At 38.2% G+C, this 23622-nt stretch overlaps 1 protein-coding gene and 1 long non-coding RNA gene across 3 annotated transcripts in view; one reads left to right on the forward strand and one right to left on the reverse strand.

Moving 5' to 3' along the window:
• LOC118898707 overlaps positions 1 to 14129 on the forward strand; it is a 34813-nt gene extending 20684 nt beyond the window's left edge. For both annotated transcript variants that reach the window (XR_005020806.1, XR_005020807.1), the window contains exon 3: positions 13953 to 14129. This is a non-coding gene — a long non-coding RNA (uncharacterized LOC118898707). The remainder of the gene's footprint in view (positions 1 to 13952) is intronic.
• RAB39A (RAB39A, member RAS oncogene family) lies at positions 1405 to 23622 on the reverse strand. Its single transcript, XM_036859140.1, has 2 exons — positions 23267 to 23622; positions 1405 to 2431 (listed from the first exon to the last, which is right to left on the reverse strand). The coding sequence occupies exons 1-2, from the start codon at positions 23491 to 23493 to the stop codon at positions 2005 to 2007; spliced, it is 654 nt and encodes a 217-aa protein (XP_036715035.1). The 5' UTR covers positions 23494 to 23622; the 3' UTR covers positions 1405 to 2004.

The raw sequence follows: 23622 nt of genomic DNA on the forward strand, positions 1-23622 counted from the left end.
AAATGCATATTGCTAAGTGAAAAAAAGCCAATCTGCAAAGGCTACATGCATATTATATGATTGCAGCTATTTGAAATTTAGGAAAAGGCAAAGTGTGGAGACAATCAAAAGATCAGTGGTTGCCAGAGGTTGTGGGGAGGGAGAAAAGGATGGGTGAAGCCCGGAATTTTAATGGCAGAGAAATTCCTGTGTATGGTTCTGTAATGGTGGATACGGGTTATTGCACATTTGTCAAAAATCATATAATGTACAAAACAAAGAGTGAAGTCTAGAGTAAAGCATGGACATTAGTTAGTAATAATGTATCAATATTGGTTCATTAACTATAACAAATATATTACGCTAATGTAAGACGTTAGTAATAGGGGAAACTGGGTAGAGAGGTAAGGAGGTATGAGAACTCTCTCCTTTCTGCTTAATTTTTCTGTAAACCAGAAACTGCTCCAAAATAGTCTATAAATTTAAAAAACAAATCTAGACCATCATACAAAACTTGCACATAAATCCAACCATAGTAGCGTTATTCTTAAGAGCCCCAATTTGTGTAAAAGATGTTGTAGGAATGAAAAAGTCTGAACACCTAGGAAGAAAGGGGGAGCATGGAGTATTTGGAAAGGACATTGTTCAAGGTCATACATAGTTTAAAATTATGACATTTCAGTGAGCCCGTATGCATGAAGCCTTGCTTATATTTCGGGATTTGAATACAGTGCAAAGAAATGTTGCTAAATTTTCGATCAACATCAAAAAAGAGGGTGGAAATGTTTTTTCTTTTATTATGAAACTGCAGGAAAGGCAAGCCTTATAAGCAGCATGAGGCCCAGTAGAATTTTCCCTGATGATAGTGGTAATTTAGGAGAAGAAGAAGGATCCAAGGCCATAGAACAATTTTGAAAGCAAAATAAGACTGCTGAGTCTTCACCCAGTGTATGAGATTAAGTTTTAATGGCATATGATGAAGTGGCCATGACACAGCCGGCAGAGCTCGTTGAGTTGTTGAAAATGGCTCTTGAAGCTACAGGAAATGGACAGTAGACATAGAAAAAGAACAAGGTAAATCCAAGAGTGGAAGGACAAAATTAATCAAGAGAAAAGTCAAAAATAGAGAACAAAAGCAGTAAACTTGACAAAACCAAAACATTGTCCTTTAGAAAGACGAGTAAAATAAGCAACATTTGGCAAATATGATAGAGATGGGACTAGCTATAAAACAGAGAGAATTTTTTTTTTAATTACAAAATAATACTATGCTAGCTTTATACCAACACATTTGAAAATCTGGACAAAATGGCTAAGTTTTTCTTATCTAAATAAGGACAGTATACTATAACAACAAAACATTTGCAATAAAACCTTTTGCTTGGATCCTTAGATATCTTTATAAAACATAAAATTTTCAGGAGCAATAAATCAGAGAACAAAAATTAATATAAAACTTATCTTCTCATGTTCAGGCAAAATTAAGGGAGAATAAATATTTCAGAGAATGGTTAAAAACCTGGTACCTTAAACAAGGAATTGTTATTTTAGGCCTAGTTAATAGCTCTGTGATTGTTTACTTTGTAAGTAAACAGTGCACTTTTAAATCCACTTTACTATTTAATATTAATTAATTAACACTAGAGAATGTAATTCCTGGTAAAATCTTTTCAATCAGATTATATATGCACAAAACATCCATTTCAAACTGTCAAGAAAAATGAGTAATATTGACATATTTGGATATTATGGTCAGTTATATGCTAACAAAGTGAGAATGGAGGCAATTATGTAGATACTCCAGTTTCCAGAAAAAGTCATCTGCTTTGCTTGATAATTTAGCAAAATACCAATCTGGTAGTTTAACAAGTAAGCATATTGCTCTGAATGAAATACCTTACAAAATTGTGTTAGCATGGGTTTATAACTTTTTTAAATGCTTTCATCACATCATTCTGTTGTTAATGTTGGTATTTATCCTGAAATGACACCCAATCTGTTCTTAGTTCTTTGGCATGTATGAAGTCAGCAGAAGCACTCTTTCCTGGGTTTTACTGCTTCCTCAGAAGAATGCACAGTATTAGGAACGAAACCACTTTTAACCCCTTCCCAGCCATCCTGAATACAAATTTCTCCCCTTTTAATAAGCTCATATATGTCTCTTGTCAAGATAGTGAAGGATTCCTCAATATTTGTAGCATCTTTTGCTGAGGTTTCTATATACTTCATACCACAGTCTGCTGACAGTCTTTCAGCTTCTTCCCTTGTAACTTGACGTTGTGAAGCTAAATCACATTTATGTCCCACTAGCAGAAATACAATCTGAAATGGTTGTACATGCATTTTTGCTTCTTCTAGCCAATCTTTCACATGTTCAAAAGATCGTCGGTTAGTAATGTCAAATACTAAAAATCCACCAACCGAGTTGCGGTAATAAGATCGAGTTATTGATCTGAAAAATAAATAGAAAAAAAGGTTGTAATTAATGTGATTTAACTAGAGTTTATAAGTCAAATATGAAGTGTCAAAGTGAACAAAAAAATTCTATGAAACTAATATGCAAGCCAGTTTCATCCACTGACATTAAAGTAGATATTTTAAAATAGACAAATAAGCACTTACATGTCATCTTACACTCAGGATTACTTGTTTTTATTTTTAAATATCTGATAGAATACTTATCACATTACTGTGCTTAAAAGTAGGCACACAAAAAGATTTGGTGTGGGGCAGAGGTTGCACAGCAGACCAGATCTTAAGAATCTCTCCCTATCATTTAAATCAACAGGCTCTTCTTTCTGTCGGTTAAGGAAGAAGAAACAAAAGCAAACTTGTTATAATGTCAGTTACAGATTTAGTCCTGGGCTGTACCTATTCAAGAAACAGGAAATTGTTCAGACGTGGGATATGAATCTGAGATGCGCATACTTATGATTGTTTGCCTCTACAGATCTAGTCTCTTCTGATCGAGGTTCCTGTTGGGTAGCCCCTCTCCCATGGTTATGGCTTTCACCAGGTTCTGGCAATCTCATTTCTTTTCCTTGCCCCTTCTGGCCAGGTCGTTAATGGCTTCCCACTGTTGCTATTACTGAATGCATCACCATCCTTTGTTGGTGCCCTTGACCTTGCCCGCATTTCTGGAAAGTCACTTCATTAAACTCTTTTCAGTTAACCTTTCAAGTGTGCCATTTGTTTCCTGACTGAATCATGAGGCAAGGGGCCAAGACTATACTGTTTTATATTTTTGCCTTTACATATGTTGTTTTCTCTACCTAGAATGTCTTCTACCCTTTTTTTTTTCCCAGCAAACTCCTATTTCTTCTTTGAGTCAGTTCAAAAATCCTGTCATATAAGAAGGCTTCCCTGTCACTGTCTTCTCCCCCTCTACCTCTCTTAGGCACTTCTCTCTCTTATAATTCCATTGAACCTTTGGCTTACCGCCATTATGATTATATCAATTTTCATAATGTGCTGATTGGGTTTGTTGGTATGTCTCCTACTCAATTCAAACTCCTTGAGGGTTAAACATACTCTGTCTATGTATCTAACAACTGCCTGGCAAGTGATGGATGTAATTTAATATTTGCTATATTGGATTAATTAATCTTATCAGAGAGGGAAAGTGTTAAATGTTGTATTAGCCAGAAATCACATGTGTCTCAGTTTCCAAGTTGTCAGTGATCTTGTTTTTTTTGGTCCCGCTGCATGGCATGCAGGGTCTTAGTTCCCTGACCAGGGATCAAACCCGGGGCCCTCTGCAGTGGAATCGCAGAGTCCTAACCAGTGGACCGCCAGGGAATTATCCCAAGTTGTCAGTGATCTTAAGCATTGAGATCATCCTTAAGCAAGTTCATCTGTTACTTGCCTGAGGCATCAAAGATCTTTGTGGAGGGCCAGTGTGTTATTTGGTACTCTCCAACTTTTACATAACTTCTTTATCCTTATTGCTGAAATCACAGCTCAGTTCAGTGACCTGATACCACAAGTACCACTTGAAGAAAGTTTACCTCCCCTTTCCATATCTCCTGCTTCCCCTTCTCCTCAGAATTCATGGTAGAGAGGTTCTCAAGCGACTCTCTCAAGGACTACTCCTTGAAAAAAAAAACCTCTCTCAAGGACTACTGTACCGTACAGTTGTTGACAGTAAGAAAAAATCTCCCACTATCACTGGCAGGCTACAAATAATGCAGTTCATTTAAGTTGTTGCTGTTTTTTTAATTTTGAGGGATAATTAATTTGTTATTGTTTTGCTACTCATCTATATATGTGTGAATTTAGACAGATATGCAGCGTCTTAAGAGAAACCTAATTAAGGCTGTTATTAGACTGAAAGCTTTCATTTACTCAGCACCAAGTCTGCATTACCACCCACTCCCTGCAATTAATTTACCATTAGTATAATTTAAAACAACATGCTTTTGTGGTTAAAAATTCAACATTGAAATGTTTGTCTATTAGGCAGAGGCATGTAGGAAATACCATATTTTCTAGCACTTTGTATTTAATTTTGAAAACATATTTGGAACACAGTTGCCAAATCATTCTATAGAATAAAATTATAGCAAAGTATATGTAATATATTCTATAAAACAGCCCTTATTAATAATTAGTTGGAATAAAAGGTCTTAATAGGATATCTGCCTTTTTCTATATAATAACTTGATCTCCAGTTTGTGTCTGGATATTAGATTTAGAATTCTGATATGGTTAGCCTTCAGATTCATAATTAGCTGTCCTAAAAGGCAGGGATTCCCCTAAAACAACTGGGCATCCCTGCTGTCACTTATTTAGGGGAAGAGACAGGCCTTCAAGACTGAAAACTGGAACTTGAAAGGCAGGTCTTACAGAGATGATGAGGGAACATCTATCTTTCTCTGGAACTTCCTCTCTTGGGTCGAGACACTTAGTTCTTCAGAAGGTCTTGAAGGTATTTTAAGGAGGCAGGGAACAGACCCTAAAAGAACAAGGTAGATAGGCCTCCCTGTAAAGAATCCAAGAGTTGTAAAGAATGATGAGTAACAATTCTTTATAAGCAACAACATCTTTTGCATGTTATTTTATATCTATTTCCTTCTGGGCTTTGAAAGTCTCACTGAATGAATAAATGATTTAAAGAAAGCCTGGGAAAAGTTACACTGGACAATTACAGGTGTGACATTTTAGAACACAGACATGTCCTCTTTGTCATGAGCTATTACACTTTTGAGAAATGGTTCTTGGCTTAAAACCTGGCATTGAGACTAGACACCTGAACATCAGGTGACTGTGCAATCTGAGTGCTCATCAAGAGCTAGGTTCTCTGATTCACCAGGCGGGAACTTTGTCCTCAAGCAGAAGTCATATATATAGGCAGGAATAGGGGTGGGACCTGAGGGGACCCAGAGTAACAAGGCTCACACACCCAGCATGTCTACTTCTGCAGCACCCTCTCAACCTATGGACTTATGTGGATTTCCCTATAGTTAAAGGGGGAAAAAAATTCAAGTCTGCCTTACAGATGGCTCTAAATGATATGCTGGCATCAGTCAGCTCCACTCAATAGTGGAAAAGAGAAATCCTTCCATTTGTGGAACTTTTAGTGGTACTTTTTCCAGAGGAAGAGATGGGGAGATGAAGGTTAAGGATCTACACCAATTCATGAGCACAGGCCAAGGGTTTGGCATGTTGGAGAAAACAAAATCAGAAGACTGATAATAAGGAGGTTTGGCATGTGTGGGTGGGTCTTGAGTATGCAAATACTGTATCCTATGTGAATACTCACCAAAAGCCCCCTCTTTGAAAGAGTTCCTAATAATTGGTGAAACAAAATGTTCTGTTCTATAGTCATCAGTCAGTATTTTTATCCCAGTTTGGACTCACAGTAATCATGGTAGGAGGCTGGGACTCGGCTGAGCAGAGACTTTCTCTTGCCTCAACTGTCACTGCTTAATACCCAATTTTCCAGCAGTTACTGACACCTTGGATATGGTACCTTACTCTGGGAAAACCATCACAGAGGAGACACTGATATGTCCTCACTGTAATAGACATTTAACGTGGACTCAAGCCATGCTAGCACCACCATCCATGAACTTATGGAATACCAAAGTCATGGTATCCCACACTACAAAGTCATGGTATCCCACACTTTGCTATAGACCAAAGGTTTCAGTTAACAGAGGAAGAAATGGGCTGATGCCATAGGATTCGTTGATCTTATGTCACTATCACCTAGAGGCATACACCTATAAAACTGTGGAATGGGTTATTAAGATTGTTATGTTAACAGATACACCCATATATATATATAATATATAAACAACAAGGATCTACTGTATAGCACAGGGAACTATATTCAATATGTATTACAATAACCTCTAATGGAAAAGAATCTGAAAAAGAATATATACATATACATATATATACATATATATAAAACTGAATCACCTTGCTGTACTCCTGAAACTAACACAACATTGTAAATCAATTATGCTTCAATTAAAAAAAAAGATTTAGTTATGCTCATGTCCAGGAGTTGACACCCTGTAAGATTTTAGCATGATTCTTCAGGATGTATACGTTCTAAGCTAGTGAGTAATACAGTAGGTGGTGTTTTTTTCCCCATGAATAGATGCTGTGGTATGGGAAACAAAGGATAAAAGTGGGGTGATGGTACCTCTTGCAATTACACTTAATGAGTCACTAAAATTTTTTGTTGCTTCTAATTCCTGTGACTCTGAACTCTGCTGATATAAAGGTTTTAGTATCCAAGGGAGAAATGCTTTCACTAGAGAACCTCGTGATGCTTCTATTGAATTAGTAGCTGAGACTGCCAATTGTCCATTTGGGGCTTCTTATGGCAGTGGGTGAACAGGCAAAAACGGGGCAACAGTATCAGTGGGGACCACACTGGCCTCCTGCGGTCCTTGCTGCCCAGAACTTCTGGGATCTTTTGGTTCATTTCAAGCCTGGTCCCTCCAGCTATCCTGTCAAGTCTCTGGGACGCAGACATGCTTCCAGTAACTTTCGTTTTTGATTAATGTCCTCAAGTTGGTTTTGTTGCTGGCATCCAAAGACCTGATTGATAGAAGCTACAGATATTTTGTAGGAAAATAATGATACAAAACAAAGTCACAAACATTTTATAAATTTCAACATAGCTTTATGAAGCCAAAATTCCTTCATTTAAAAAAATTGTGGTAAGAAACAGATGAGATTTACCCTCTGAACAATTTTTAAGTATACAGTATTATTAACTATAAGCACAATGTTGTACCACAGATCTCTAGAACTTTTTCATTCTGCATGACTGATACTACCAGTCCCATTGATCAGCAACTCATTTCCTGCCCTCCCCCCAGCCCCAAGCAACCACCATTCTACTTTCTGCTTCTTTGAGTCTGACTACTGTAGTTACCTCATATAAGTGAAATCATGCAGTATTTGTCCCTCTGTGACTGGCTTATTTTGTTGCAGGAAAATGGGGAGCGAGAGGACAGTCCTGTCCCAGGTCTCAGGTGAGTCCCTGGGACAGGCCGCCAAGTAAGGGTCCTTGGCTTTGTGCAGGAAAGAATTCAAGAGTGAGCCATAGTAAAGTGAAAGCAAGTTTATTCTGGGAGATACACACTATATAGGCAGAGTGTGGGCCATCTCAAAAGGCACAAGGCCCTGAAATATGGAGTGGTTAGTTTTTATGGGTTGGGTAACTGCATAGCCTAATGAGTGGGAGGATTATTCCAACTCTTTTGGGGAAGCGGCAGGGATTTCCAGGAATTGGACCACTGCCCACTTTTTGGCCTTTTATGGTCAGCCTCAGAACTGTCATGGCACCTGTGGGTGTGTTGTTTAACATGCTAAGGCGTTACAGTGAGCATATAATGAGGCTCAAGGTCTACTGGAAGTCATATCTTCTGCCATCTTGGGCCTAGTTGGTTCTAGCCAGTTTATGTTGTATAGTCAATGTCATTCTTTTAAAGGTTGTGACCTTTAAAGTGAGTGCCCACTTCCCTCCTGTCTCAATTTCACTTAGCATAACATCCCCAAGATTCATCCATGTTGTAGCATATGACAGGATTTCCTTCTTTTTTTTTATGGCTGAATAATTTTCAACTGTACTTATATAACACATTTTCTTTATCCATTCATCTCAAAGTTTATTCTTACATGTATATTCGCTTTGGAATAGAAAAAAAAATGGTTGTCTTGTTTATGTAAACATTTTAAACTGTTTAATTTTTCTATTTTTTTTCCTGAAATAATATATAGACAAGTGAAATTGAGAGCACTGGAATTGGCTTACATTTATAAAGAATTACTTAGGGCTTCCCTGGTGGCGCAGTGGTTGAGAGTCTGCCTGCCAATGCAGGGGACACGGGTTCGAGCCCTGGTCTGGGAAGATCCCACATGCCACGGAGCAACTGGGCCCGTGAGCCACAATTGCTGAGCCTGCGCGTCTGGAGCCTGTGCTCCGCAACAAGAGAGGCCGCGATGGTGAGAGGCCTGCGCACCGCGATGAAGAGTGGTCCCCACTTGCCGCAACTAGAGAAAGCCCTCGCACAGAAACGAAGACTCAACACAGTCATAAATAAATAAATAAAAAAGAACGTGAATTTCTTGAAAAAAAAAAAAAAATCCTGCTCCCCCACTGCAAAAAAAAAAGAATTACTTAATATATGGGCAATGCAACCAAAAACTGTGAATGAGATCTTAGATGTTATTATTATGAACTTTATAGGATGTGCACTGGTCTCTTAAAAAAGCAACAAAACATAGAGCACTTGCTGACTTACTTGGGTAAAATGAGCCAGATGGTCCACTGGAAATGCCCTTCTTGTGGCTTTGCCAATTGCCAAATAGGTATTTAGAAGATGGAAGTACTTTGATGACAAAGGCTGTTGGCAGCAAGCAGCCTATGAATGCATTAGCCTTGTGAGTGCCTTTTTTCACCATGACATTACATTCCTACTGCCCTTCTGGGAGTAGTCACTGTGTTGATGCTTTATTTACCTGCTTCACTCGCCTTGTAATCCGGGCCCTTAGAACTGCTTTCAAGAGACTAAAACACAAGTCTCCCTGCTCCTTGTATTATTACTGACTCTAACAGTCCCTGCCTTTGCCTTCTGAAACTTGGGGCTTATAACTTAGAATATCTTTTTTCATACATACAAACATTAAAATTATCTTTCTATGTATAATTCCAGGGTCTTTCCATCAAAAATCAAGTCTGTGGTTGTGGAGGCTATATGTAATACTGACAAGCCCGAATGGCCATATTCTGTCTTTGAATATGTGAATCAATTCCCCTGTGACCATCTTTTATTTTTCTTTTACCACAGATCATCATTTTATGATAGTGAGGCCTTCTTATCACCCACAGCATGCTCTATTCACCTTTTATCCTCTATTTTCCTCTATAGTAATTAACACATTCTAACAATCCTATATAATTTTTCCAACTTATTTGGTTATAGCCCATCTCCCTCCATTAGAAGATAAGCTCCATGAGAGAAAGAATTTTTGTCACTTTTTTTGGAACACTGTATCCCTAGTGTCTAAAACAGAATAGGGCATGCATGAGGCCTACTGAGAGTTGTAAATAAATAAACAACTGAATTAATAAGTTCAGACTCTGTAAGACTGTGTCCAGGCAGCATGCAAATGCTAAGCAAATGGGAGAATAACAGAGGGAAATACAAAAAAGCTTATCTCCTTTTGATATTTATAGTAGGTATTCATGAAATGGGCTAAATAACAAAGAGAGAAGTGGGCTGAATAACAGTGCACATTATAAACATAAAGGTGAAATCATCCACTTTTTCTAAAGAACTACTGTATTTAAATTGGTAGTAATTCAAATTGTATTTTGTAGTGGATTCTGGAAGGCAGAACAAGTTAATGTGAAAATCTAAATAATTTAGAAATTAATGAGAAATGTTTCTAGCTTCACTATTTGTCTGTAAGGTGATAATGAAGGATGCTTATTTTCTATTTGGTATGGTACCAGAAAGTGTATAAAAGATTTTAGCACTCATTATGATACTTTCTGGCACCCTTTTGCAGAACAAAAATGAGATGATGACCAGCTTCTCTGATTATTTTATTTTCCATACAACATAATGCATTATGTGATTTAACATAATTAAAGAACATTTTTTCTTGGGTTATAATCCTCCTACCATTTTTGTGACTTGTTTCCATACAACTTTCTCAATATTGCTTCATTTCATGTGATTTGTATATCTCTCCACATTTATAATTTATACTGGTATTTATCCTTTTCTCATTTCATTCTATGTCAGAAATTATGCAGCTTTTATTTTCAAGTCATTTGAATAGACTGTTCTTCTTTTTCATTCTTTTTCTAAGTTTGTGTTTTCATCAAAGTTACCTGTGCACTTACCACACATTCTTATTTTTCCCATTCCCCAAACTTGCCAAAACTGTACTGTTATATCATAATTTTAGGAAGATCATTTCTTGGCATTTGTGTTATTCTGACCATGTATACTTTTCAATGCTGAGCCCTGGAATAAACTGATTTCTTTTCCTTAGAGTTAATAATTATCTTGCATATTAATCAAGATAGACCAGGCTATGCTATAGTAAGAAACAACCCACCTCTTGATAGGAAGAACGTTAAAATATCTGGGCTGTATTTTAAAACTACCACGTGTGAGTTCTGCTCAAATCCACTGGTTGGAATTAGTCAAATGATTCTAAGTGCAAGAGGGAAGGGAAATATATTCCTCCGTGTGTCCAGAAGAAAAGAAGCATCAGATATGAGTGAGCACTCTCTACCACATCTTTTTCTTCCTTTCTTTTTCTTTTTGCTAAATTTTCCAAGTAGTCCTCAATAACCTAACCCCAAACTCTGCCAGTTGCCATTTTTTAAAAAGTTCATTCCTGTTAGCTTTTCTGTCAATTTCATCTTCCTGAGGCGGTCTCTCTTACAATCTTCTGCCCTGCTCCAATCAGGCCTGGTTGTCCTTGGTATCTGTGGCAGAGATAGCATCCTATGATCTCCCTTCATCATTTTCTTGGGCATTTCCTTTGCTTTTCTTCAGGGGTAAATCTCCTGTTCCTCATAGCCCATGTCTTCATTCTTGGTTTATTCTTTTATGCACGTATGTGTTTGTCTGTGTCTGTGTGTGTGTGTATAGAGCACATCCTCAAGTAGCTTCCTAAAAAAGATTCATGAGGGAAAAAAGATGCATGAGGTAATATTTTGAAGTCTTGCATGTGTTTATTCTGCTTTCACAGTTGAATGACAGTTTGGTCAGATATGAAATTCTTTCAGAATTTTGAAGTCTCTCCATTGCCTTCTAGCTTCAACTGTTGTTTTCAGGAAGTCTGAAGTCAATCTGATTCCTGATCTTTTTTATGTGACCTATTATCCATGTCCCTCCCCCGCCCCACCCCAGAAGTTTGTAGGAACTTCTCTGTGGCCCCAGTGTTTAGAATTCCACGATGATGTCCCTTAGAATGTGTCTACTTTCATCTATTGTGCTGGACCCTTCCAATCTGAAAACTCAGGTCCCTCCCTACATCTAGGAAATTTCTTTGAATTGCTTCACTGATGATTTCTCCCCTCTGTTTTTTCTGTTCCATTTTTCTGGAATGCCTGTTACTTTTTTATTGAACCTTTTGGACTAGTCCTCTAATTTAAAAATTTTTTTTTTTCCTATTTTCTAAGTCTTTGTCTTTTTGTCCTACTTTTTGAGAGATTTCCCCAACTTTATATTTTATTTTTTTCTATTGTGTTTCCAAAAGTTCTTTTGTTCTCAGAATATTCTTTTGAAAAAATAGTATCTTGTTCTTCTTTTATGATTTAAATACTTTCCCACTATCCCTCTGAGAAGATTAAGGACAGGGTTTTTTTGGGGGGGTTGTTTTTTTAAACATTCCCTTCTCCCTTATTAACTTTGTTTTTCTGGTTGCTTTTGGTTTCTGTTTATTTTGGTCTCTAGGTTTCATGTTACAGATTTCCTAGTATTTCTTGTAATCTTTCATTGAGACTAAAAGCCTCACTCATAAGATGATCAGGCTGGATCATTAAGTTGAGGAAACTCTAATGTTGGTCTCTTAAGTCTTCTTGGCCTGGTCAGATTCATCAGAAATGATTTCACCAATGTCCTGTTTGAAGGGTGAAGGTCTGATTACTAGCATTCTGGGAGCTAAGATGGGGAAGAGGGCTAGACAGTCTTAGCATACAACATGCATACATTCACTTAAAGCCCTTACTTTTAATAAGGGACCCCAACCTCAATTATGCCTGATGCTTCCAGTAAGAGACTCTATGTTTAACTCTTTTCAAAGAATAAATTTCTAGTTTTTTGCTAATGTGGGGGGAGAGGAAGTCACCTGGTGTGTGGAATGGTGGAGGGGATGTGAGGATCCAGTCTTTCTTAAACAGACTGACAATCAATGATCCTTATTTTAGCATTCCCACTTCAGAAGTATCTGGTGTCACCATTTCCTGAATCTTTAGGGGATTCAATGATATATACTGTTTTGGTCTTTAGCTTTTTCCACTCCTAGCTTAGAAGCCAATTTTCTTTAATCTGCTAATTCATTTACCATTCCCCCATCTGCTTTCTTACTTCCAAAATTTTTTTGCTATTGTCTCCTTACCTATTCTCCTTGCTAGGATTTATGGTTAAAAAACAAAACTATTGTCACTTTAGTGAGGTTTCAGGAAAAAAAGCTAAAATAGTCATAGGTGTTCAATCTGCTATCATTACTGGAAGCCACTTCTTTTTTAATTGTTATTGTTTCCTATTGTTATATCTCTTACTACTGACATATCCTTCATGTCCCAGCATCAAGGACCACGTTCTTTTGGATACATCCTCTGAAACTAGCCCTAACCCTACACACAGATGACAATTCCTCCCTTTGTTCTGCCACCAGAACTTATTTTAGTACTTACTAGCCTTTATTCCAATTATTTATTATCTTTCTTTGCTGTGAGTCTGTGAGAAAGATCTCTAATTGTCCCCCAGTGTCTATTCTCCCTGTCTTCCTTTAGTAATAGAACTCCATGAGTTTTAGCTTGTACATAGCAACTCATATAGAAACTATATTCCCCAGCTTTCTTACAGTTAGTTTTGGCATATCACTAAGTTTGGATCGATGGGACATGATAAGTTATGTGTGCCGTCTGAGGTTCATCTGCTTGAAGATGCCATTTGCCCTAGGCTTCCTCTTTCTCCTTCTTGCTTGTTAGGAAATGGCAATGACTGGAAAACCCTGGAAACTGATGTTGAGGCACAGCCACCTGGATAGTCCAGAACTGCTCACTCTGGACTATTAACATATGGGAGAGAGAAACAAAGTTCTGTATTATTTAAGGTTATATATTTGGTCAGTCTCTGTTACAGCAATATAGTCTGTACTCTACCCAGTATAGAGACAGCATGGACCTTGAATGTGAGACTATATCTTATTTATTTTTATATCTATTTTTGCATCTAGCCTGGTATACAGTTAATCTAAATAAATGCATAGATTTCCACACATAAATCATAATCCTGATTGATTTCAGTTTCTCTAGAAAAAAATGGAAAACTACTTCACAGTACTTTTGAAACTTTACGACAACATAGGCAGTATTTGCTTGTAGCTTTGCCTAATACCCAACATCTCTCCTTGTCTAACAAGGCAAAAGACTTCTTATAAATTCCTCCACTGCAGTGGGCTGGGTTCATTCCTGTTACTAAGTGTAGTAGTGCAGTCACTGAGTACTGCATGGAGGGGAGAATTGATTTTCATTGCAGCCACAAGTGTTTGCTGTCAGTTATCAGTACTGCTTCTATTGTGTAAAGCTATTTCTCCCTTTGTTTCTGAACATAGCCAAAAAATAATGGTTTGAGCAGACACAGTAATTAACTTGGATCTACAGAGATGGGAGTGGGGATGGGGTTGTATGCAAACAGAATATTTTTCAGGATAGAAACTACACAATGTGCCAATAAAACTCTTTTCAACCATGCCAGGAGGCCTGATGCAGCAGAAAGAGCACTGAACAGAGGAGTTAAGAGAATTAGGCTCTTATGCAAACCACTAACAAATGATAAGGCCTGGGGCAAGTCAAAGACTCTCTGGACATTAATTCTATCATTTTATAAATGAGACTGTTGGGACTTCCCTGGCGGCACAGTGGTTAAGAATCTGCCTGCCAGTGCAGGGGATACGAGTTCAATCCCTGGTCCGAGAAGATTCCACATGCCGCGGAGTAACTAAGCCTGTGCACCACAACTATAGAGCCTGCACTCTAGAGCGCGTGAGCCGCAACTACTGAGCCTGCATGCCACAACTACTGAAGCCCTCGTGCCTAGAGCCTGTGCTCTGCAACAAGAGAAGCCACCGCAATAAGAAGCCCGCACACCACAACAAAGAATAGCCCCCGCTCACCGCAACTAGAGAAAGCTCACATGCAGCAATGAAGACCCAGCACAGCCAAATATAAAATATAAAACAAATAAATAAATTTATTAAAAAAAAAAAGACTCCATGCCCCCAATGCAGGGGGCTGGGGTTCAATCTCTGTTCAGGAAACTAGATCCTGCATGCATGCCACAACTAAGAGTTTGCATGATGCAACTAAGAAGTCTGCATGTGACAACTAAGATCCACATGCTGCAACTAAGAAGTCTGCATGCCGCAACTAAGAAGTCCGCATGCCACAACTAAGAAGTCCGCATGCCACAACTAAGAAGCCTGCACACTGCAACTAAGAAGTCCACATGCCGCAACTAGGAGTCCGCATGCCGAAACTAAGAAGCCCACATGCCGCAATGAAGATCCTGTGTGCCACAACTAAGACCCAGTGCAGCCAAAGTGAATAAATAAATAAATAAAATTTTTTTTTTTTAAAAGGGACTGTTGTACCAGATCCATCCATCTGTTTCTTCCCAGTCCTATGGTTGTACCAAAATGGCCAGAATGTTGACCTCTGTAGCTTCTTTCATGTGTCTTCTCCCCCCTCGCTTTCTTGGAATCTGTTTTCAATTCATTTCTCACTAATTTTCCTCACCTCCAATAGTCCTCTCCTATACAGTTAGTTATACCTTCTCCTCCACTTTTAATTCTCTTTTTAGAGTCTGTCCATCTGTCCTATCATATATGTCTTAAATTTCACCTCATATTTGATTCATTAACTTTTGATTTCCTAATCCCATAGCCTTTCTGTAGCCCTTAAAACAAGTACTAATGATATTGCATGATCTGTATAAAACTATGACAAGTGCCTAGAAGTCAGGCAAGAGGAGAAACCTTTTAATTTTGAATGAGGGGACAAAAACCAAGGAATTCTCTAGAGTCTATTGATCTGATTAGATCTTGCCCTAAAATATAGTAACCAAGTGTTTTAAAAGGGAGACCTGATGGAGTCATTCAGAAGCACTAGCAAAAGAGACAGAGAATCATATGAGAGAAGAAACCATGAGAGGTTCTCAAATATACTCCTAAAATTTAAGGAATTGCCTACAATTTTTCTTTGAAGTATTGGCTCCTAAAGTGCTCTAATCTTTCCATCTATTGGTTCCTAAAACACTCTATGTAAAAGGACTCTGGGTTGGGAAACACCATATCTGTCTTGGGCGTTTACAAAATATATTAGGATATTAGTATATTAAAAGCTCTGAGAAATCTGGCAACAACCCAGCACTTCCAAAACTATTTGATCAAGGAAACTTTTACTCAAATTACACCTATTACTTTGAAAAATGCTACTCTGAAGAAAAATGATAGGCAATGCCTAGAATTTGAGAATCTATAATCTTTCTTCATAATGCCTTCTCTTATAGCCAGGAAGTTCTTAGTATCTATTTAACTCCCATTTGCAGTATTCTCTCTTGATCTCTTCTTAGAGAAGAGGGTTCAGTTTAGGCCACACACTATTCTTTTGTATTTCTGAGGCAGGAGTCTGTGATTAAGGCTGTCCTTCAGCCTTATCCATTTGAAGCCATATCACACTAAGTCCTACGAGATGGAAATACATTTGGAAAGGCTAAAGAATCAGAAGAAAAACCACTTTTAACATTCCTAGTACAGGAAGATAATTTAAGCAGAGATTTTGACCAATTATACAAAAAGCAGAGGAAAGAATAGGCATAGAGAAGGATAACATTTTGCCAAGAAAAGTCACTGATGAATTTTGGGGCATGGCTTGATAAAGACCTTTCTCAGGTGACTCTGATGCACTCACTATACCAGTGAAGTAGAAATAAACCTAAGAGAGAAGTCTCTGTCCCCTTACCTCAACATTTTTTTGGCATTGAGATATTTTTGATGGTTTCTTTATATCCTAGCTATTGATATCAGTGGATGGTCTTAAGGACTTACTGCCAGTAATAAAATAATTTTATTTAGCGTATTGTTCCTAAATGAAAAATGAATTATCACCATAGGAAAGAAATAGAAAAAAACTTCAGTACATTTTAAGAATGTTTAAAAGAACACTAAGATTTTAAACCAAAATAAAATAATATGCCAGCTAGCCATCGACATTTACTCAGTCATGCTTGTATACAGAACTACTATCTGTATTTTGAAACTCTTTCACAGCTTAAACTAAAAATATACTTTTAAATTTAAAACATATTGGACCTCTGTTCTACAGGTCAGAACAGTACTTCATTACACAAAGTGATTCTTTTCAGAAAACAATGGGTTTTAATAATATTTGTTTCTTGATAAGCTAGGTAGATTGTGTGGGGTAATAATTTTTAAATGAACTTCCCTGAATTATATATTGTCAGAATTGATTAAAAGTTACTGACATTTGGAGGCAGATTTATTAGTATCATAAAGTAAAGGCTTTGTAGGTATTTCACTTTAGAAAGAATGAAAATATCTTAATAAAGTAAAATCTGATGTTCTCTGGGGGGGGTGTGTGTGTGTGTGTCTGTATACCTCAGGTGAATGGCTCACCTTTCTTTTTCACTGCTTGATAGAGCAGACTGAAAGAATGCAGATTCCCTTCTAACTCAGCTAGGATAAGAATAACTGGCTCTTAAAACACTAAGATAAATATTCTCAGATCATTGCAAGAAGTTGCTCTTTAAACTTTAACATGGCTATGGAGGCTAAGTTGTTAAGAAATCTTTATGCTAACCAAACTGACTGACAATGGCTAGAAATTTCTTCTCTCTTTCTCTCAGACTGAGCAAAGCACTTTTCTTCATGTGAAAACTTTACTGAGTGATTCATGTACTAGCAACATTATCTCTACTTTTTTTTCTAGCCCTTTCTTTGAAAGCTAAATGTGGAGCCAATGTGTCAGAATAGGTGGTCATCAATGCAGCATGATGAGAGGAAACTCCAACACCCATCAGCCATAGATCCATAACTCTGCCAACAGGGAAATGTTACTTCAAGATGAGGTGTTACCTCCTAGGTGGTCATCCTCTTTTAGAATAGAAATACTCCTGTCAGAACCCTTATTAAGTTTTAATAATTTTGTGACTCTTGGTCATCTAGCTACTTCTCTCTCTGAAGTAAGATGGAATAGTACGGGACGGCTTTTCAACTGAGATGTGAGGGAAAATAGAAGTGAAGGATAGGTCAAGGTCCTACTATCCAAAAACAGAAGGAAAGAAAAGTAGGAAAGCCCCAAAGTCCCCAAGAATGAGTTTTACCTACTTTGTAATTTTGCCTGCTGCTGGCCTAGGGCCTTCAAACATTGGAGTACAATATTTAGTCTACTATATTTACAATATTTAGTTACTAAATAGTCAGAATGTATAATCACCTTCATATAGCAATATGTCATTGAGGCTGTGGCTACACATGTGAAATCAATTGATTCATTGAAGAAAAAAGAAATTAAGAAAAATAATCACAGGTTTTTGAAATTACTGGCTAGCTTCTTAACTGTACTGACTATACAGTCACTCAAAATGGTCTGAATGCTCTGAGTGGACAGTGAAAATAACTTTTATCATATAAAAATACATTTGGCTACACAGGTCATCTTTCCACATTCTGCTACACTTGTTAGAAATGATGCTGGCTCCTTCTTACATATAGTTTTACTCTGAAACTCCATAAAGTAGATACTTTTTGGGGTGACTGCTCACTTCCTTCTGTGAATTTCTCTTTCCCAAAAAGTAGACCCTTACGGATTCATTTGCATTGGATGACCCATAATGCATACCTGGGATATTTGTATTATAATCCCTTTGTATTTTATGTATATATTATCTTAATAACTGGACCCTGGGGGAGCTGATTCACTGGCCAATCAAATAGCCAATGAGATTTTTTCTTTCAAGAATTTGAATAAGAGGCTCAGAGACTGAGACAGTTGGGAGCTGACAGCATTGGATAATGGAAGTAGACTAGAGAGAAAATCCACAGACTCTTGTTATTAGAGCTTCCATATTTTCTGACACTTGTATGTTCAGTGAGATTTTTGTCTCTCATGAGATCTGCATCATTTATAATTTATCCCTTATATCCAAACTAATTTGGTTATATTTCTGTTACTTACAACACAAATAATTTAAACCAAGACAGTATATTATCAGATTACTCAATACAAATATAGTCTAGCTTTCTATTGTTTCTAATAACTTGGAACTACAGTAGACTGCAATGATTTTGGGACTTAATTGTGGACAATCTCTGCTCTGTTACCTATGCAATTATGAACCCACCAATCCACTATCAGAAAATCATTTTCTATTGAAGATCATGAACCACAGTAAGGAGAGTGGGGATCAAATAAGGGTCCTTCAAAAAAAACAAAAAACAAAACCTATTCAGTTTAGGAATCTTAAAAGATACCTTAAGGAGAAATATAAAATGTTCATGTTGCTTACTTCTAAAATTATGAACGGAGAACATAAATTAAACCACTTGGGAGGCAGAGGGTAAATAAGGAGAATAAGTTAAAAAGAAATGAGAGGGCTTCCCTGGTGGCGCAGTGGTTGAGAATCTGCCTGCCAATGCAGGGGACACGGGTTCAAACCCTGGTCTGGGAGGATCCCACATGCCGTGGAGCAACTGGGCCCGTGAGCCACAACTACTGAGCCTGTGCGTCTGGAGCCTGTGCTCGGCAACAGGAGAGGCTGCGATAGTGAGAGGCCCGCACACCGCGATGAAGAGTGGCCCCCACTTGCCGCAACTGGAGAAAGCCCTCACACAGAAATGAAGACCCAACACAGCCAAAAATAAATATTAAAAAAATAATAATAATTAATTAATTAATTAACTTTAAAAAAAAGTCAAAACTCTCTAAGGAAATCATCTTAAAAAAAAAAGAAAAAAAAGAAATGAGCGCATAAAAGACACATTAAAATAAAAAGGAAGGAGAGGAAAGACAGAAGGTGGGAGGAAGCTGTGAGTAGGGACTGATAGATGACAGGGGTAAAGGAAAAATAAAAAGAAGAAGTTTAAGGAAGGGTAAGACACATAAGGAAGAGAAAGATACACAGTAGAAGAGGAGCTAGAGGAAAAGAGATGAAAAGGCAGGCAGAGAGTTAGGGAGAGGCCCAGGACGTTAAGTGGTATTAGTTACAGGTCACCTTCAGATTTTTAGGGGGGCAGGGGAGGCTGTCCCTTTTATAGCAATTACTGCTTACAGCTCTTTAGCTGTAACCAGCCCATTAGCTGGTTAACTAATGTCTGCACATTTTCCATTGCTCCAAACTTCAAAAGTTTAGTTGGTTCTGCTCAAAGAATGTGACTAAAGCAACTCATCAAGGGAGCTTTCCCCAAATTATACTACTAAGAACACTAGTTATCATAGATTTTCATGTTTTAAGAATAGCCCCTCAAATAAATGGTGGAAATGCTAGTTCAATCAAAGTTAAACAGGTTTCTTTGCTCAATACTTCTTGGAGCCTTTGATATGAATTTCTAAGAGAGAAATGGAATATAGGGATTTCTAAACTTATTTGATTACAGAATCCATCCTTTAAAAAGAATCAGAAGGTATGAGTGTTCTGCAGAACACGCTTTGAGAAGCACTACACTAGGAGGACATTATTCTCTGAACTTTACAACCAGTGGCTGTAACTGTAATACCCCCAAGGCCAGACAACACGAAAAAAAGGCCAAATCTGGCTTGAAGCTTCAGGTTTTCTATCCCTACAGCTAATGTTGCTTTTTCTTTATCTCATTTTATCTTCATATTGCTTTAAGTGCTTTTCATGGGAAAAATTCAAAATTTATATTCTTACATTTGGTGCTCTCTATACTTCTAGCCTTATTTACACTTATTTATCCTTATTAACGCTGTTAAGCAATATTCTTGTTTCCTTTCCTGCTAAACTTCTTCCACTATGATGATTAAAAAATAAAAGTGGTGACTGCTAGTTTCCCCTCAATGCCCACAGTGCCAAATCCATCTTCCCTTTTTCCTAGGCACATGGTAGCCCCGTGTAAGTGTGGCCTTGTAACTAATTTCTCTTCACTGAATTGAGAGCTGAAGTGATCTGCACCACATTGGCCTCACTTGCTTAGAAGAAACATTACTTGATTTAGATCTTTACTTTCCCCTCCCCTGGAACTGGCACAGAGTGTGCCTGCAACCCAGCTTTGTTCACACAGAAGAAGATAATGTCCTAGGGATGGCAGAAAACTAAGAGAGAAGGTACTTGAATGATGGCCTGGAGCAGGCCACTCCAACATCTTGGACTGCTTACCTTGAGACTGTTACACAAGAGAGAAATAAACTATTGTTAATGAAGGCACTGTAATTTTTAGTATCCTTAATACAGCAATTTAACATTTATCCTGACTAAAACATAGTGTTAATAATAAAAACTTAACAATTGAGTGTTAAGTTACAATTTACAGATGCTCACATATTCAACATTTTTCTAAACCTTCTTCACTTTGATTTTGTTCCTTTTTATTTTTTTGTAAGTAGTTATTGACTACTAGCATGTATTATCTGAACTTCGAAAGCTAAGGCTTTATTTGTCAATTATACCTCAATAAAGCTGGGTAAAAAAAAAGATAACTAAGGCTACTTATGGTCATAATCATCAGCTCACTATTTTGTTGTTCTGTAACATATTTGTTTATGCTTTTAAGCTATACCCTGAACTGTCTAAAGTAGGTTTCTTTTTGTTAGTTTATATCTAATCACCAATAAACCTCCAAATAGAATGTTTTCCACAAATTCCTAATGGTATAATTATAACTAATGACAGAACTATATATTCATGAACTATACAGTACCTTTCTATGAAACAAATGTGCTTACTCAAAACAAGTATCTGTATTTTCTTAGAGGAAGGTACAGAATGATTTAACATTAATTGTTTTCAATGCAATTTTATGGAGAAACATTCTGCTAAATGAGAGAAAAGCAAGTATTTGGAGGCAGCTACTGAAATATGTATGTATTTAGGAATACATCTTTGGTAAAGAGCCAAGCAAAATAAAGTATGACTCATTGTCAGTAAACATTCCCTAAATGTCCTTGCATTATTGTGAGAGTTACTGTCTGGTTTTAATAGTGTATATAAAATCAATTTACATTCTTCTTAAAGGCAATAAAAAAAAAATGATGTATTTAACAGAAAAGGTCTTTAAAATCTAACAAATTAATCATCTCTTACTTTCTTGTCAGTAAGTTTTTAAGGAAAGAATTTTAGACACAAGAAGATTTTACTACCTATGTTTCTTGTAGCTGCAATTATCAGTAGTTGCTAGAAGTTTAAGGTATAAAGAACACGTTTTTATTATTTTCACTTTAGAGGGTAGAGCAAGAGCTCTTAGTAAATGCTTTTTTCTGACCACGGAATATCTTAAAGTTCATCTCTGATTGAGATAACAAGTGATACCAAGTCTACCTTATAATGGTAAAACTGCAATGAATCTTAGAGATCATAATGACTCCATTTTACAGATGAGGAATCAGAGTTTGAAAAATTATTTTAAAGGAGGCTTCTTGAAAAAAAATTTTCTTCATGGAATTCTAGGTATTGTACAATTCAAATCAATAAACTTTAACACTTCTCTAAAGGGCTGGCCTTACTATCTTTCCACTTTACACATTGGAAAACTATGGTATAAGCAAGCTAAGCAGTTTGCTTATCTCTATGAATCAGTGTCATAGCTGGGAATGGAAGCCAAAACTTTAAATGTTGGAACATTCTCACAGAAGTAGACTGATCTCATTCAGAATGGATGCTGGCTGGGGTGAGGGGAAAGCCATGTTTGGGAAATCCGGTCAATAAGTACTCTATTTCACAAAAAAGTACTTGCTGAAGACTACAAAATGATTGCTTTAATGAGTTCCAGTTGATAATGCAACCTTAAAAAAGCCCCAAACACTACAATATATCAGGTCCCTACTTTCCTCTAAAAAAATTCCTTGAATCCTAGAAATTTAAAATGTGCTTCATATCTGGTTAAATCTTAAATATCTAGGAAATGCATACAATTTACGTTTAGTTTTGGATCCCTCCTTCTCTATGCAGAAAAGTATTTTCTGATCTATTATCACTCTGGAACGTTAAGTACCTATTATAAATAAAATAAAGGAAAAGTTCCTAACAAATCTCAGTATGTACATCTGTCTTTTCTTCACCAAAGCACCAATGATGACAAACTTCTAAAGACAACTCAACCCTTAAAAACAACAAAAAACTCCTCTGCTGTGCCTGTGTCCCTGATGTTACATCTAGTTGCTGTACAAGACACATTCCCACGGGTCCTGGCCCAGTATTTCTGATGACCACATTCGGTGCTGTGAGGTGTTCAGACCATTACCGCATTCATCATCTCCCTCTGAACGATGCCCAATGAGCTCATGCAATAATCTGGGTTGGAACACTGCTTGCTGTGAAGCTAAATGGATCAATCACGAATCTGGGAACGCTTCTATGCAGTTCTCCTGGGCCGCGTAGATGGGAAGCCGCTCCGTCAGGGGAGGAAAACGGGAGCTTGGAGGAGGGTGGCCAGGTCAGGGTGTGTACAGCGAGGGACACTGAGTTTGGGGAGAAAGCAGCAGGGGAGCCGAAGAGTTGGGGATAAAAATACTAGCAGGGGTAGAGAGCTGGGGAAGAGGGGGCTGGTGAGGGTGACCTGGGTTCAGGCGGGAAAGGAAAGACGGAAAGGGGGCGCAGGAAATGGGAGCCAAAGAAAGAAGTGAGAAACTGCGGAGGAGGAAGTCGTCCCTGGAAGAGGAGGGGCAAAGGGGAAGCGAGAATGGAGTGTTTGCACTTTCGAGAGGGAAGGGCCAGAGCTTCTCCCGACACTGGCCTGTGAGGCCAACGCTTGGGGAAGGTGCCCCAGGCGGATGGAGGGGGCGGCGCGGTCCCTGGGGTCCCGGCGCCGGCGGCCCTACCTGAACCGCTCCTGTCCCGCCGTGTCCCAGAGCTGCAGCTTGATCCTCTTGCCCGGCTCGATCTCCAGCAGGCGGGAGAAGAAGTCCACGCCGACGGTGGGGTCGCAGGCTGGGGAGCGCAGCCCGGGAAAGCGGCCCTGAGTGAAGCGGTGCAGGAGGCACGACTTGCCCACTGTGGAGTCCCCGATCACGATGAGGCGGAACTGGTAGATCCAGATGGTCTCCATCGCTCACGTGCCCAGCTGGCTCTAGGGCCGCCCCACCCACCCACCCGCTGCGGGGCAAGTAAGGCGGCGGGAACTGTCCCTTCAGCACCTCCCGGGCGCCCGCCTGCCGGCTTCCAGCATATTCCTGCG

The sequence above is a fragment of the Balaenoptera musculus genome, chromosome 8 (assembly GCF_009873245.2).
Source record: "Balaenoptera musculus isolate JJ_BM4_2016_0621 chromosome 8, mBalMus1.pri.v3, whole genome shotgun sequence".
NCBI lineage: Eukaryota > Metazoa > Chordata > Mammalia > Artiodactyla > Balaenopteridae > Balaenoptera > Balaenoptera musculus.